Raw genomic sequence first — 15,235 nt, 5'->3', positions numbered from 1 at the left:
TACGTATTGACACTGACAATGGATTGATGCTGACTGACTGAAAGTAATGGATTGACACTGACAACGGATTGACGCAGACTAACTGACAACGGACACTGACTGACACTGACTAACTGACGCGACGAATTGACTTAGACGAGCAACTACCTACGGACTAAATCAAATTATTATTTGTGATCAAAAAAGAGAAAATATATATCTCCCTTATACACTGGGAGGCGGTGGGGAACAGGGGAAGTGAAAATTAGGGGTTATTCTCTATTTTCACTGACTACACGATACAGGCTCTGATCTCTCCAACTACTAAACACAACCTAAGAGATCAGGGCCTGTATCCTGTATTTTTCAACCGCCCTGCAAGAAAACGCACTGTGATTGGTGGGTCTGAACAGACCCACCAATCACAGCTCTCGCCAGCAATGGACCAATAGCAGCAGTCCATTGCCGGTCACATGGGACATGGGACATGGGACATGGGGGAGGGACATGGGGGATTGATGGTGGGAGTACAGGAACAGTTTTGAAAACTTTTCCTAACTTTTATGGAGGATGGGTATATCGGTACAGATATGTACAGATCCACCTATCACATCAATCGCCGGCATTGGACTACTTTTACGGGTCCGTTGCCAGTGACTGACATGTGTTAGCTGTCGCGTGGGGAAATTTTTAACCCCTCCCTTGCTAAAAATGCACTGTGATTCGTGGGTCTGAACAGACCCACCAATCACAGCTCTCACCGGCAATGGACCAATAGCAGCAGTCCATTACCAGTCACATGGGACATGGGGGAAGGTAGGTGGAGCTTTGTAACCGTTCCCGGACTTAACTACGAGTCCCGGGAACGGTTTTAAAAACTTTTTACCACTATAGCAATGTGATCAGTGGATCTGTACAAATCCACCGACCACATCGATCGCCGGCATCGGACCGCTAATCGGGGTCCGTTGCCGGTGACTCGGGAGTGTTAGCCGTCAGGGACAGCTTCTATCCTGGATCCCGGCGCACACAGCCACCGGCTGTGTACACCGGGAACGATTCAGTAACTGTACATCCTCGTGCGGGTAGGGGTTAAACGGCTGTTCCTAGAGAACAGCCAGACTTTGGTACCTAGCAGATACTGAGGCGGGTCTCTTCTCCTAGTATCTGCCTTTCGCTTCATGCGATCGACAGCCTGCAGAATAGAGCACCGGGTTTGCTGCCAGACCTGTAGAAAGTCTCCAAATGCAGTCAGCTGCGGGTACCTGGGATGTTGCCGGAACAGGAATTGGGATTTGTGGATGTTGGCCGTACACAATGTAGAATGGTGTGGAAGTAGTGGTCTCACTTGTGTGGTTGTATGAGAACTCGGCCCATGGAAGAAGCTGTACCCAGTCATCATGCCGCGTGGAGATGAAGTGGCGAAGATAATTCTGAATGATTTGGTTAATCCTCTCGACTTGGCTATTGGACTGGGGATGATAGGCTGAAGAAAAGTCCAACTTCACATCTAGGAGTTTATAGAGGGCTCTCCAGAATTTGGAGGTGAACTAACACCTCCCCCCCCCCCCCCCCGATCAAACGATATGAAGAGGCAAGCCATGCAAGCGGAAGATGTGTTGGATGAAGAGGTTAGCTAGTCGAGAAACAGAAGGTAGATCGGTCAGCGGGATAAAGTGAGCCATCTTCGAGAATCGGTCCACCACCAGCCAGACCGTTTTGCATCCCGCAGAGGAAGGAAGGTCTGTGAAAGTCCATTGCTATATGCTGCCAGTGAGCATTGGGCACAAGCAGAGGTTGGAGCAGACCGACAGGCTTGGAGTGAGTAACTTTGTTGGAAGCACACACAGTGCAGGACGAGACAACGTCCACAATATATCTTTGGGCAGCGTGGGCCACCAGAAATGACAGGCAATCAGATCTCTGATTTTACGAGCACCAGAGTGCCCAGCCTGTTAGGAGGAGAATGCTTCATTGGGGGCACGTCTCCAGTCTGCCAACCGCATAAAAGTCCTCACGGAGGGATGTCTCTAACTTGAAGAGGATTAACAGAATACAGGACGGGTCAATGATACTTTTCGGAGACTCCACGGTGTCCTCTATTTCAAACGACCTGGACAGGGCATCGGCCCACACATTTTTGTTGGCAGGACGGTAGTCGAGCACAAATTAGAACCGGGTGAAGAACAGCAAATACCTGGCTTGACAGGGGTTCAGCCGTTGGGCCAACTGGAGATAGGCGAGGTTCTTGTGGTCAGTATATATCAGGATGGCGTGAGCTGCGCCCTCTAGTAGAAGTCTCCACTCCTCCAGAGCCAATTTGATGGCCAGTAACTCCCGATCCCCAATAGAGTAATTGCGCTCTGCAGGAGAAAAAAAGTCTAGCTTAATAGCCACATACCACTGCCTTCCCTTTGGAACCTCTCTGGAACAGAAGTGCACCTGCACCAACAGAGGAGGCATCCACCTCCAACGAAAACGAGAAACCTCCAACGAGATACGTCAGGATGAATGAGGCTGACATGAAGGCACTCTTAAGGCTATTAAATGCAGATTCTGCCTCTAGAGTCCACACCTTGGTGTTCATACCTTTTTGGTGAGGGTAGAGATGGGAGCCGAAGTTTGGGATAAACTGCTGGTAGACGTTGGTGAATCCCAAAACACGCTGTATAGACCTCAGGCCTGGAGGACGTGGCCATTCCAGGATGGACTTTACCGTCTCAGGATCGATCTTGAGGTCTTGATCCGAGATGATGTAGCCCAGAAAGGATAGAGAATTCTTCTAAAAAATGCACTTCTCCAGCTTAGCATACAGACGATTCCCCCTTAATCGCAGCAGAACTTGACAGACATGCCTCCGATGAGTCGTCTGATCTGGAAAAAAAAAATCAAACTATCATCAAGATAGACTAAAACACAGACAAAGATGAGATCTCGGAAGATATTATTGACGAATTCTTGGTAGACCGCGGGAGCGTTTCACAGAGCGAAGGGCATTACCAGGTATAGGTATTGCCCGTCTCGAGAGTTGAATGCCATCTTCCATTCGTCACCCCGGCGGATCCAGATCAAAAATTGTAAGCCCCACGCAAGTATAGTTTCGAAAAAATCTTGGATCCTAGTATGCGGCCAAATAAATAGAAAATTAGTCAATTAGTCAACGCAAGGTCGAAGAGATCTGTCTTTTTTCTTGACAAAGAAAAACCTGGCCCCAGCTGGGGAGGAGGATTTTTGTATGAAACCCCTATCCACATCCGCTTTGATATAGGCCGACAAGGACTGAGTCTCTGGCAAGGAGAGAGGGTATACCCGTCCAAGGGGAGGGGACGCATTTGGAACCAGTTCAATGGGACAGTCATAAGCCCGGTGTGGGGGAAGCGTCTCAGCCTCCTTCTTGCTGAAGACATCAGCAAACTGAGAGAAATGAGGGGGTAATCCTGCCAATGACTGAGGCAGAGGAGGCTGGATAGGATGGATCAGTAAAAGACAGCAGTTGCGACATTTGGAGCTCCATTGGAGAACCTCTCCGGAATTTCAGTCCAGGACTGGGGCATTTAGTCTGAGCCAAGACATGCCCAGTAGGACAGGATTGACGGCTTTAGGCAAAACAAGAAACTAAATTAGTTCAGAATGAAGGGCTCCAACTTGGAGCCTTAGCGGCTTGGTTTCAGATACGATCGGGTCGGCAGAGGCAGTCCATTCACCGAGGCAACAGCCAAAGATGTCTCCAGAGGTACTATGGGCAACTGGAAAAGATCCACTAGGTCTTTTTGGATGAAGGTTGCTGCGGACCCAGAGTCCAGATAGACAGAGACACGGTGCGTCTTTTTGCCGGACACTATGGTCGCGGGGATGGACAGTTTTGAAGATAATATTTTATTCAACGCTGTACCGCCTAGGTTTGTCTCTCCAACCAATCCTAGGCATTGGAATTTTTGGGCTTCTGAGGACACAAACGCACAACATGGCCTCCGAGGCCGCAATACAGACTAAGTCCCGAGTTCGTCTGCGTTGTTTCTCCTGGGCTGACAATTTGAGCCGGTCCACCTGCATAGGCTCCTCTGGTGGAACAACTGGTGAGGGCAATAGAGAATGCTGGAAAGTAGGAGCCAGCCTGGGGAAGCTTCTCTCCCGACGAACCTCTTGGGATCGTTCCCAGATCCTCATGTCAATCCAGGGGGGGGGGGAGAAGGAGATCATCCAGGGTAGGTGGCAGATCACGAGCGGCAGGGTAATTTTTAATCTCGGAAGACAGTCCCTGCCAGAATGTAGCCACCAAGGTATTGTTGTTCCAGGACAGCTCTGCCGCCAGGGTGCGATTCTTTATGGCGTACTTGTGCATGTAGAAGTTTCCCTGGCGAAGAGTCAGCAGAGATGCAGGTGCTGATGAGACTGGCCCAGGTTTCGCAAATACTGTGCGAAAAGTCTGTAGAAAACACTGGAAGTCATGGGTCTCTGGTCCCTAACGTTCCCAGATAGGATTAGCCCATGCTGGGGCCTTGCGAGTAAGGAGAGAGATAATGAAAGCGATCCTTGTGCCACCGGACGGAAATGCTCTGGCATGTAGACTGAAGTGGATCTGCCACTGGTTCAGAAATCCCCTGCAGGTACTCGCATCTCCGCCGAAGCGAGGAGTTAGTGGTAGTGAGAATCGGGAGTCGGCACAGGTACTGACGAGTGGTGTAGTAGGAGGAACCGCCGGAGCAACAGGAACGGGTGCCTTGATGGTTGCAGCTTGCGCATTCAATTGCTGTGCAATGAAGTTCACTGGCAGGAGGAGTTGGTCTTGTCATGACCGAAGGTCTCGCAGGTCTGTCTGCATGGCTTGTGACGTCGTCATGGTCTTGGGTTGACCAGCGAGGTCCTTGGCCGGAGCGTACAGTCACGATCCGTGGGTATGTGGACCCACTAGGCTTGACTGCTGTAGCAGCTGGCCAAACAGTCCTAGTACAAGAGTACCTTTAATAGTCCAGACAGTAATGGAGGCTCGGCAGAGATGAACTTGGAGAAACCAGACGTGGTGTAGATCATCAGGATTGACAGGTGGCACAACACGACTTTAACAGTCTAAGGCACAAGAACAAATATGGCACGACATACAACATACAGGTAGCAGGGCACGGGAACAGGATAACACGAATGGACTATTTGCGAAGACTTACATGGGTAAACACAATGCTCAGGCAATAAGTGAAAGGCCCCTTTTTATAGTCCAGGGTGATCATGGGCTAATTACAGATTTTACTCATGTGTGTGCACTCACTTGTCCATAGCCGCGGCCGTCGGGGGGGGGGGGGGGGCAGGTAAGAACGACGGTCCGCGGCTGTGGACGTTACACTGCACAGTGGTAGGACGTGCTGCGCAGAGCAGCAGCAGCTACTGCTGCAGGAGGCTGAGAATGACAAAAGTCATGAGGGAGGATTAAGATTACTTTTCAGTTGACAGTGTTAAATGATGGGGAATTATTTTTCCCTGTCATGTCTAATTACTAGGTGACTTTCTTGTACTCCTACATAGGAAAACATTTTTTTCTCTGGCGAATGACTTTTCTGTTAACCGGTAACCAAGTTACATTAAAGCGGCTCTGTCTCCACATTATAAGTGCCCTATCTCCTACATAAGGAGATCTGCGCTATAATGTAGGTGACAGCAGTGCTTTTTATTTTTTAAAAAAACAATCTATTTTTACCACTTTATTAGCGATTTTAGATTTATGCTAATGAGTTGCTTAATGCCCAAGTGGGTGTAATTTTACTTTACACCAAGTGGGCGTTGTACAGGGGAGTGTATGACGCTGACCAATCAGCATCATGCACTCCTCTCCATTCATTTACTCAGCGCATAGGGATCCTGCTAGATCCTTATGTGCTGTCTTATACTAATACATTAACAATACTGAAGTGTTTAGACAGTGAATAGACATTCCACGGGATGTCTATTCACAATTTCTGAACTTCATTACTGTTTCTATGGCAGTTACAGCAGAGGAAGCGTGATCTCGTTGTAACCTGTCATTTACAGGGAGATCTCGCGAGATCACGCTTCCTCTGCTGTAACTACCACAGACAGAGTAACGAAGTGCAGGGATTGTGAATAGACATCCCGTGGAATGTCTATTCACTGTCTAAACACTTCGGTATTGTTAATAAGTTAGTATAAGACAGCACATAAGGATCTAGCAGGATCCCTATGCGCTGAGTAAATGAATGGAGAGGAGTGCATGATGCTTTTTGGTCAGCGTCATACACTCCCTTGTACAATGCCCACTTGGTCTAAAGTAAAAATACGCCCACTTGGGCATTAAGCAACTCATTAGCATAAATCTAAAATCGCTAATAAAGTGGTAAAAATAGATTGTTTTTTTTAAAATTAAAAGCACTGCTGTCACCTACACTATAGCGCCCATCTCCTTATGTAGGAGATAGGACAATTATAATGTGGTGACAGAGCCTCTTTAAGTGAAATAATTTAGCTGTAATTTGTAACACAGAGTAACACAATAGTGAAGAAACGCGTAGGTCAAATTTATTATAGACAGATCGAGAATGTAACGGTATAGTGAGGGACTTGCAATCAATGGATATTGCCAGGGGCGTGACTAGGAAAGACTGGGCCCCATAGCAAACTTTTGACTGGGGCCCCCCCTCCCCTGGGTGTCACACAAACCCCCCCCCTTGTAGATAGGGCCTTTTTTACAGCCCCCCCCCTGTAGATAGCGCCATACAGCCCCCCCTCTGTAGATAGCGCCATACATCCCCCTGTAGAGAACTCCATACAGCCCCCCTGTAGATAACGCCATACAGCCTCCCTGCAGAGAACGCCATACAGCCCCCCTGCAGAGAACGCCATACAGCCACCCCTGTAGGGAACGCCATACAGCCCCCCTGTAGGGAACGCCATACAGCTCCCCCCCTGTAGGGAACGCCATACAGCTCCCCCCCTGTAGGGAATGCCATACAGCCACTCCCCCCTGTAGGGAACGCCATACAGCGTTCCCCCCCTGTAGGGAACGCCATACAGCGTACCCCCTCCCAAAAAAATGCGACCTACAGTGTGTCCTACAAAATACATGTATCCCCTCTCCACAGGATCTCCACAGGATAGGGGATACATGAGTGATCGCTGGCAGCGATAGGGAGAACGGGGGACTGAAAGTCCCCTGAAGCACTGGCGTAGCTATAGGGGTCGCAGCGGTCGCAGTTGCGACCGGGCCCATAAGCCTGGGGGGCCCACGGGCCCCCGTTGCCATACAGCATGTTTTCTAACTAAATCTTTTGTGCCGTGAAGCCGGCACTTCCGGGTTACGGTCACATGGTACACTTAGTGTACCATGTGACCGTGTTGTCACGTGACAAGGCTTCCAGACAGAGCAGAAGAGTCGGTGCGGAGGACTCCAGGTAAGCTGCAGTGTAATGTAATGTATTGTGTTGTAACGTTATGCATTGTAATGTAAAGTGTTGTGATGCCTTGTAATGTATTGTGTTGTATGCCGTGGAGAGGGGGGGGGGGAGCGTTAAATCACAGCCCCCCCCCTCCTCCACCGCAAACTGCACAATACAGTATAGTACACATGACTATGAGAGCGGGGCTGCGGCTGTGTAATACAGTCACTGCCCCGCTCCTGAGTCCTGACATGTGCGCGCCGTCAGGATGATGTGATGCGGCCGGCGCTGCACTAATGAGCGTCGGCACTGAAGACAGAACATGGTGGGCGCGCTACAAAACACCCCCATGTTCTGTCCCCAGGGCCTGAACCGCCGCTCATTAGTGCAGCGCCGGCCGCATCTCCTCATGCTGACCGCGCGCGCACTTATATCAGGAGCGGGGCAATGGCTGTATTACACAGCTGCAGCCCCGCTCTATAACGGCGGAGATCAGAGAAACCTCATCTCCGCCGCTATTCTCCTGAATGCTGTGATCACAGCGGACTGCAGCATTCAGGGGAAAATGAGAAGGGGGGATGCCCCTGGATCGCGTCACGGGGAATTCCTGTGACACGATTAAGGGACATACCATATATGGGCAGACAGCCCAGGGTCTGTTGAAGGACCCCAGGGCTGTCCTACAATATTTCCTGTTAGAGCATACTGAGGTATGTCTTAACAACTGCCTGTGTACTATCAGTACACAGGCTAATGTACTGGCATATAGCTATAGGCCAGTACATTGAAGTTTAAAAATAAAATAAAAACAACGTAATGTTAAATAAAAAAATTACACATTCACCTTTTTTATAATAAACATTAAAATAAGTCTCAATACATAAAACATACACATAATCGGTATTGGCGCGCCCGTAATAACCTGCACAACAATTTTTTTGCATCATTTATGATGTGTACTCTGTAAAAAAATAAAAATTGCTTTCTATCACTTAGGCCCCATTCACACGACCGTGCCCGCAATCACGGCCCGTGATTGCGGGCACGGCCGGCCGCCGACTGCCACCCGCATTTTCGGGCTGTGCTCCCATACAAAGTATGGGAGAACGGCCCGCAAAATGCAAAAGGACGGACATGTTCCATAATTTTCGGCACATTTCTACGGCACGGACACCCATCCGTAGCGCTACGGAAATGTGTCCGCGCTCAATGAAAGTGAATGGAGGTTATTTACGGTCGTGTGCATGGGGCCTAATTGTGAGGCACAAGGTGCGATGAATTTAACCTCCATGTGCCTCACATTAATAGTAATTAACTCCATCATGTACCTTACACATTAACCCATTATGACTGAGAAACATGATGAGGTTAATTACTATTAATGTGAGGCACATTCAAAATTCATCATCACACCTCGCGCCTCACATCATAAAATGGAAGAACTTTTTTAATTTTTTTTATTACTGTTGGCAAAGTAAACAAAGTATCGGTATCGAAGTCCAAATTTTGATATCGTGACATCCCTACACTGTGGGTCGCGTCCCCCTGGGGGTTCGTGAGTCACTCACCGAGGTCCCGGTTCCAATCAATGCTGGAGCAAGGAGCTGACATCTCCTTGATCCAGCATTCCCTGTGCCGTGAGCGGCTCGACGCAGGCAGGCGGGATGTAGCGACATCATCGCGCCTTCCTGCGCCGAGTCACTCATAGTACACACCGGAGGAGGCGAAGGATCCTCCACTCGACGTGGGAACGGGGATAGGTAAGTAATTATGCACATATGGGGGCATTATACTGTATGGGGGGGCTGATATTGCGGGGGGGGCATTATACTGTATGGGGGGCTGATATGGGGAGCATTATACGGTATGGGGCAATTATGGGGGGGCAGTATACATTATGGGGCATTATACTGTGTGGGGGCAGCTATGGGAGCATTAACTGTGTGGGGGCATTATACTATGGGGGCTGTTGGGCAAGGCGTCTGGGCATAGGAGCGCGCAGGGGTCTGATGATAATGGTGGTGCTGGGGAGGGGTAGGGGGGCCCAAGCTGAATTCTTGCCCCTGGGCCCATGAGCCTTTAGCTACGCCCCTGCCCTGAAGTCTCCATGACTAACCTCTGACTTCCGGCGTCTGCGCAGCTCAATAAAAATGAAAGGAGCGCTGGTCACGCATGCGCACAAGCACGACCGGCGCTCCATTCATTTCTACGGAGCTGCCGACACAGACCCCGGAAGTCCGAGGTTTGTGATGGAGAACTTCAGGGGACTTTCAGTCCCCCGTTCTCCCTATCAATGCCAGCGATCACACATGTATCCCCTGTCCTGCGGATATCCTGTGGAGAGGGGATACATGTCTTTTGCTCTATTTTGCGCCTTCAGGACCAGACACCGTTTAGCCATTTTTAGCACGTGTTAGTTAAATGGCTATAACTTTTTTATTTGTTGAGCTAACAACGTGATTTTTGCGACGTTTTTTTCCGTAGACAATGCAGGTTTCATTTTTTATCGTTTTTATAAACACCTTTTTTGTTATTTAAGAATTTTTATTCATAAAGTTTGAAAATAATAATAAAAAAATAAGCTTTTTTACATTTCAGCTATTTTTTTTTTGGTAATAACATAGTTTTACCCTAAAATAGACCTTTTATTTGTGATCGTCATTGTCTACCGTAAATTTTAATATATTACATGTCTATATTAGGGTAATTGGGTCAACGCTAGCGTTACAACAATGATTGGCGGGGGGGGGGGGAACGTTTTTTTTTTGGGGTGGGTATTTTATGTGTATTTATTATTTACATTTTTTTTGCACTTTACTTTATTATTTTTTTTCTTTCTTTTACACCATGTTTTTCCACTGTAACTGGAGCTGCACAGCAGCCCCAGTTACACGGGAAATCAGCCCTCTCATAGTGACGATTGTCACTAATAGGGCTGTGCTGGGTCTAATAAGACCCAGCAGCAGCCTGCCACTAACGGCACCCGGCGATCATGTGACCAGTCACATGATCACCGGGAGGAATAGAGACAGCGCCGCTGCTGTCTCTATTCCTGTACACAGCGCGCATTCAGCGCTGTGTACAAGTGATCAGAGAAGACAGAAGCAGCGAAAGCTGCTTCTATCCTCTCCTCAGGGTCCCCGGCAGTCACTGACAGCCGGAGACCCGACATTCAGCTGCCCGATCGCGCGGGCAGCAAGTTAAAACCCGAGCCATAGAGAGTCTATGGCTCGGGTTTTAAGGACCCTGACCGCTGGCCGTAAAAATACAGCCAGCGGTCGGGAACCAGTTAATGGCAGAGCGGGGAGATACCTCCCTGCTCTGCCGTAGTGTTCAGAGGCGTCCCGCTGTAGCAGCCTTAGCGGCTGCTAGCGGAGCCTCCGGCCATGGTGGGGGCCCGTGCCGGCGGGCGACACGGGCCCCCTCATGCCGCGGGCCCCGTAGCAGCCGCTACTGCTGCTACGGCGGTAGTTACGCCACTGGATATAGCTCTATTAGGTGCACCTATTAGATTTTGGCCATCAAGCTATGACAGGCAGTCCTAGACTATCATAGAGGAAGAGATATCTCAGGGTAAAGCACAAAATCAAACAGGTCTCTCTCTATATCAAGTATCAAATATAGAGAAATACCGGGATTGACAGCAAATAATACTAAACTATGAATAAATATTTATTTTAAAAAATCTTCTAAAAAAACTATTTTTTTTATTTAAAAACACATATAAATACAAAAATAAACATCACATGTTTCCGGTTATTAGGTTATTCAGACAGACCTATTGTGTACATTTTGTGTCGATGTAACGGAATGAAACAAATATATCAATACATTGATAATGGATTTTTTTAAAGCTTTATATAAATTTAATATTGAAGTACAAAAATCCCCATGTGGGTATTTATTTAGTGAAATATTAGTGACAGTTTTCCCAGGGGAAACTACTCTGAACCATATAAACTGTGAATAAACCTTACATTAAGTGTTCAATTTCCCTGCAGCGCCACCACAGGGGAAATTAAGCTTTACAAATTGCCCATTCAAATTAATTGTTTGTCTGTGTAATGCATGGACCGAACAGGTCCCCCAGTGTAAGAGACGTTCCTGGTTACTGCTCACCACTCTGCCCAAGAGATGAGGAGCTTGGACAGAGGATTCCCTCTACTAACTTACAATTCTGCATTCCAAATTGCACATCCTGCTCTGCAATATACATGAGCTAGGAGATTACCCTGTTTACCTATGGGGATTACAGGACCTCTTTATTACTATTAATTCACCAGTTTCTTTATCTTTCATTAAAAACTCAAACTCCAAAAATGCACCTTTATAAATGCATATCCAGCTCCATTATCAGTGATTGTGAGGCCCAACGCATCTTCTGTTTTGATGATCTCTACTTCTTCGGTTTCTCCTCTAACATGTGCAAAGATGAAATCTTCCAGACCAATCTGACCACCAAGAAGCTTCTGCATGTCCACTTTGTGTGTATTCAATGTGCAGAACAAAATCTAGGCAAGAGAAAGTATACCACTTATATATGTAGGTTAGGGATATTTTGTACATTATACAGTATACTTACCGGAAATCAGTATTGCATGTAATGTTCACACAAAGCATTTTAATAAATACGAGAGCAGTGACCTGATGTTCAAGGGATTATCCCTCAGTCCCCTCCATTGCCTCTACGGTTTCCAAATATATATATCTTAAAACTGTATGAAGCATCAGTACACATGTTTAACTGCTGCCCCATTCAACTCCTTCACACTGCTGATGTGCGGTACCATAGAGAGAATTGCAGCATAATGAACATAATTACCACCTCCCCATTTCCTTCTTCCAACTCTTACCATATATGTGCCACATGTTAAAAAGCGCAGCGTGTGGCGTCTTAATTAACATGTTGCACACCCACTAAAGAATATCAATACAGTGCTATTTAACAGAAAAGCAACAGAAAACTCAAATCAGTTGCATGGATTGCGACTTGCAAGTCACTTCCCCTTTAAGAAACAATAATCTCTCAAAAGTTAAAAAAAGTGATAAATATGGTCCATGTGTCAAATAGCATGTTTTTAGATGCAAGTACACCAGAAAACTGGTATGACTGCATTAAGACATCAGGGGAGCTTCCTGGTGTTTAGGATGATAAAGGGGCATATGGTATTATTTATAATGGTCTACAACAGTAAAGGGCTTAAAGGGGTTGTCCACTACTGGACAACTGATGACCTATCCACCGGTACATGATCTGTGGGGGTCCAACATCCGGACCCGCACAGTTAAGCCGCTCTGGCTGCCTCCAAGCACTGTACGTACATGCCAAAAGCAGTTGGCTCCGGCCACCGAATAGCGGCGAGCTGCCGTACTGCAGCTCTGCTCCTATTCAAGTGAATAGGAGAAGAGCTGCAGTTCGGCAGCACGGCCGCTATGGTATACACGGCGTACATGGCATAATGGGCCATAACATCAGGTAACCGGCGATAGCCGGAGCAGCTTAAGGGTGCAGGCCCAAGTGTCGGACCCGCACGGATGATATACTGATTACCTCTCCGGTGGATTGGTCAACAGTAGTTTAGTAGTGTACTAACACTTTAAAGTCTTATTATAATGTAATTTTATTTACACTGAATACTTTCAATACAATATCTTCATAGGGGCCAGAGGTCCAACTCAATTTCTTCCCTCAGCCAAATGATAAAAAGTTGGCTGCCTGTAGGCTACACTAGGGGAGCTCAATACACACAGATTTATGCAGCTTCGATAAAATTCATTTCTAACTGTATAAATACATATGATGAGAAATAATCCTAGTGGTGGCTTCAAGCAGAATTCAACATTCACCTACTTCAATGGTAGGGAGAGAACAGAAAGAAAGCTACTGAGGGTAGTAACATCTCTACTGCCCCTAATGGCAGCACTGACCACAATATGTGCCTTACAAAATCTTTAATGTTACAAGAAATGTGGTAAAACTGCATTGTCTATTAATTTATACACTGTATGTGTAAAGGATCTGCCAGGCACAGCTTCTGTGTCAACGCCCATAGGTAATCAGTCTGCACCTGCTTCTATGTCTGAGACTGACTCCATCTTCCGCCACTCTCGATATGAAGCAGGGACAAATAGTTCAAGAAGCTGCAGCAGGGCCAGGAAACCAAACGAGAAGAATCACAAGCAAGGAGGAACAGGAAAGGCAGGTATAAATAGACAGAGGGCGGAAGCTAGCTCCGTCTGACCAGGCTGTGATAGGCTCTCCCACTCCTAAGCCTGCCATCCTGAGTGGCGGAAGATGGAGTCAGTCTCACAGACATAGAAGCAGGTGCAGACTGATTACCTATGGGCGTTGACACAGAAGCTGTGCCTGGCAGATCCTTTACAGTATGTATCCTTAAAAGCGCAACCATTGCGGTGTGCTTTCTATTCTTGATCGCACAAAAAAAATTGTTTGCACAGCTGTATATAACCTTTCAGCTTTCCACTCAGATTATACCAAGAGACCTGCATGTAATTATTCTTATTAATTTATAAAGCACGAAAATTCTCCTTTGCTCTGTTTAGATTCAAAACTACATACAAGTCAATGCAACAATTAAACAAACAAACAAACAAACAAACAAACAATAGAAAGAAGGAAAGAAGAGCCATCTAAATGTGTTGAAAATGTAAGGGTTAAAGCAATATAGTAATCTAAAGCATTACAGAAATGTAAATTAATTCATGCTTAACATACTGTCATACTGTATACCCCTTATGAGTATAAATGTCTGCTAATTTGTTTCCTGCAAAACATCCTTGAATGTAAGAGAGTTTTTAAAAACGTAAAAAAAAACTCACCTCTGTTGGAGAAATATTGAACACTTCTGCAATTTTGGCATAAAGTTCCTTGACGTTGGTGAAGCCCTCGATTTTTCCAGTTGGGCTGCCATGAGCCAGCTGAGTATGGAAAATCAGCCTTGGTCTAACTCTTGGTGGAGGAGGAGGAGGTGCTGCGTTGCCCTGTGTTGAATCAGCTGGCACATTTTGTCTAGTTTCCTTAGACGTGTGTGTGGTTTCTCTCGGGGCACAGCATTCTTTCTGTTCAGGGTCCACTCCGTTCTCCATGAATTCAGTTTCCAGTTAGGTCTTCTTTTTTTGCTCTCGTCTGATCTGCGCAGTATCTCCTTTTTGCCAAAAAGGCGTGCTAGGGGCACAATGACATAGATAGCATGGGACAGATAAATAATTGATGCTTGGTTGCTCCGAGTGTACACCTTGTAAAACAAACCCTTGCTGAGTATAAAGAACAGTAATTTAATCCCACAGCTCAGGTGGTTCATCACAGCTCTGTCGGCATTACACTCATGGGATAAGAGAACACTGAGGGATAGCTGGAGATGTTCATGGAAAATGCTCTCTCTAGAGACATGTCACCTTATTATCAATTAGACAAACTCCAATTATCTCGTTCAAACGAGGATACAAGGTGTGCCATATATTGTATATAATAGAGTATTTGCGTCTGTGAAATACAAGATTGCAGTGTAGGTAGCACAAAGGATGATCAGTATTTCATATATTTTGATGGATTATTTTACAAAAGGAACTATGCCGTGTGTATGGTGAAATAGAACAAAATTTCCCTATTTCCTGTGGTGAAAAGAAAAGTACTCATATTTACAGTGAAGGAAATAAGTATTTGATCCCTTGCTGATTTTGTAAGTTTGCCCACAGTCAAAGTCATGAACAGTCTAGAATTTTTAGGCTAGGTTAATTTTACCAGTGAGAGATAGATTATATATATAAAAAAAAAAAAGAAAATCACATTGTCAAAATTACATATATTTATTTGCATTGTGCACAGAGAAATAAGTATTTGATCCCTTTGGCAA

The 15,235-nt window shown here is 46.4% G+C and overlaps 1 protein-coding gene across 1 annotated transcript in view; it reads right to left on the bottom strand.

Annotated features, from left to right (window-relative positions):
* Positions 1–14,468, bottom strand: part of GIPC3 (GIPC PDZ domain containing family member 3) — a 242,566-nt gene extending 228,098 nt beyond the window's left edge. Inside the window, exons 1-2 of the mRNA XM_075850306.1 lie at positions 14,202–14,468; positions 11,687–11,872 (exon numbers count right to left, since the gene is read on the bottom strand). Of these exons, the coding sequence (XP_075706421.1) occupies positions 11,687–11,872; positions 14,202–14,468 (453 nt within the window). The remainder of the gene's footprint in view (positions 1–11,686; positions 11,873–14,201) is intronic.
* Positions 14,469–15,235: the final 767 nt, after the last annotated feature.

Source organism: Rhinoderma darwinii, chromosome 1 (genome assembly GCF_050947455.1).
Source record: "Rhinoderma darwinii isolate aRhiDar2 chromosome 1, aRhiDar2.hap1, whole genome shotgun sequence".
Lineage (NCBI taxonomy): Eukaryota > Metazoa > Chordata > Amphibia > Anura > Rhinodermatidae > Rhinoderma > Rhinoderma darwinii.
Note: the sequence above shows the minus strand (reverse complement) of the source record. Positions and strands in the feature narration are given on the sequence as shown.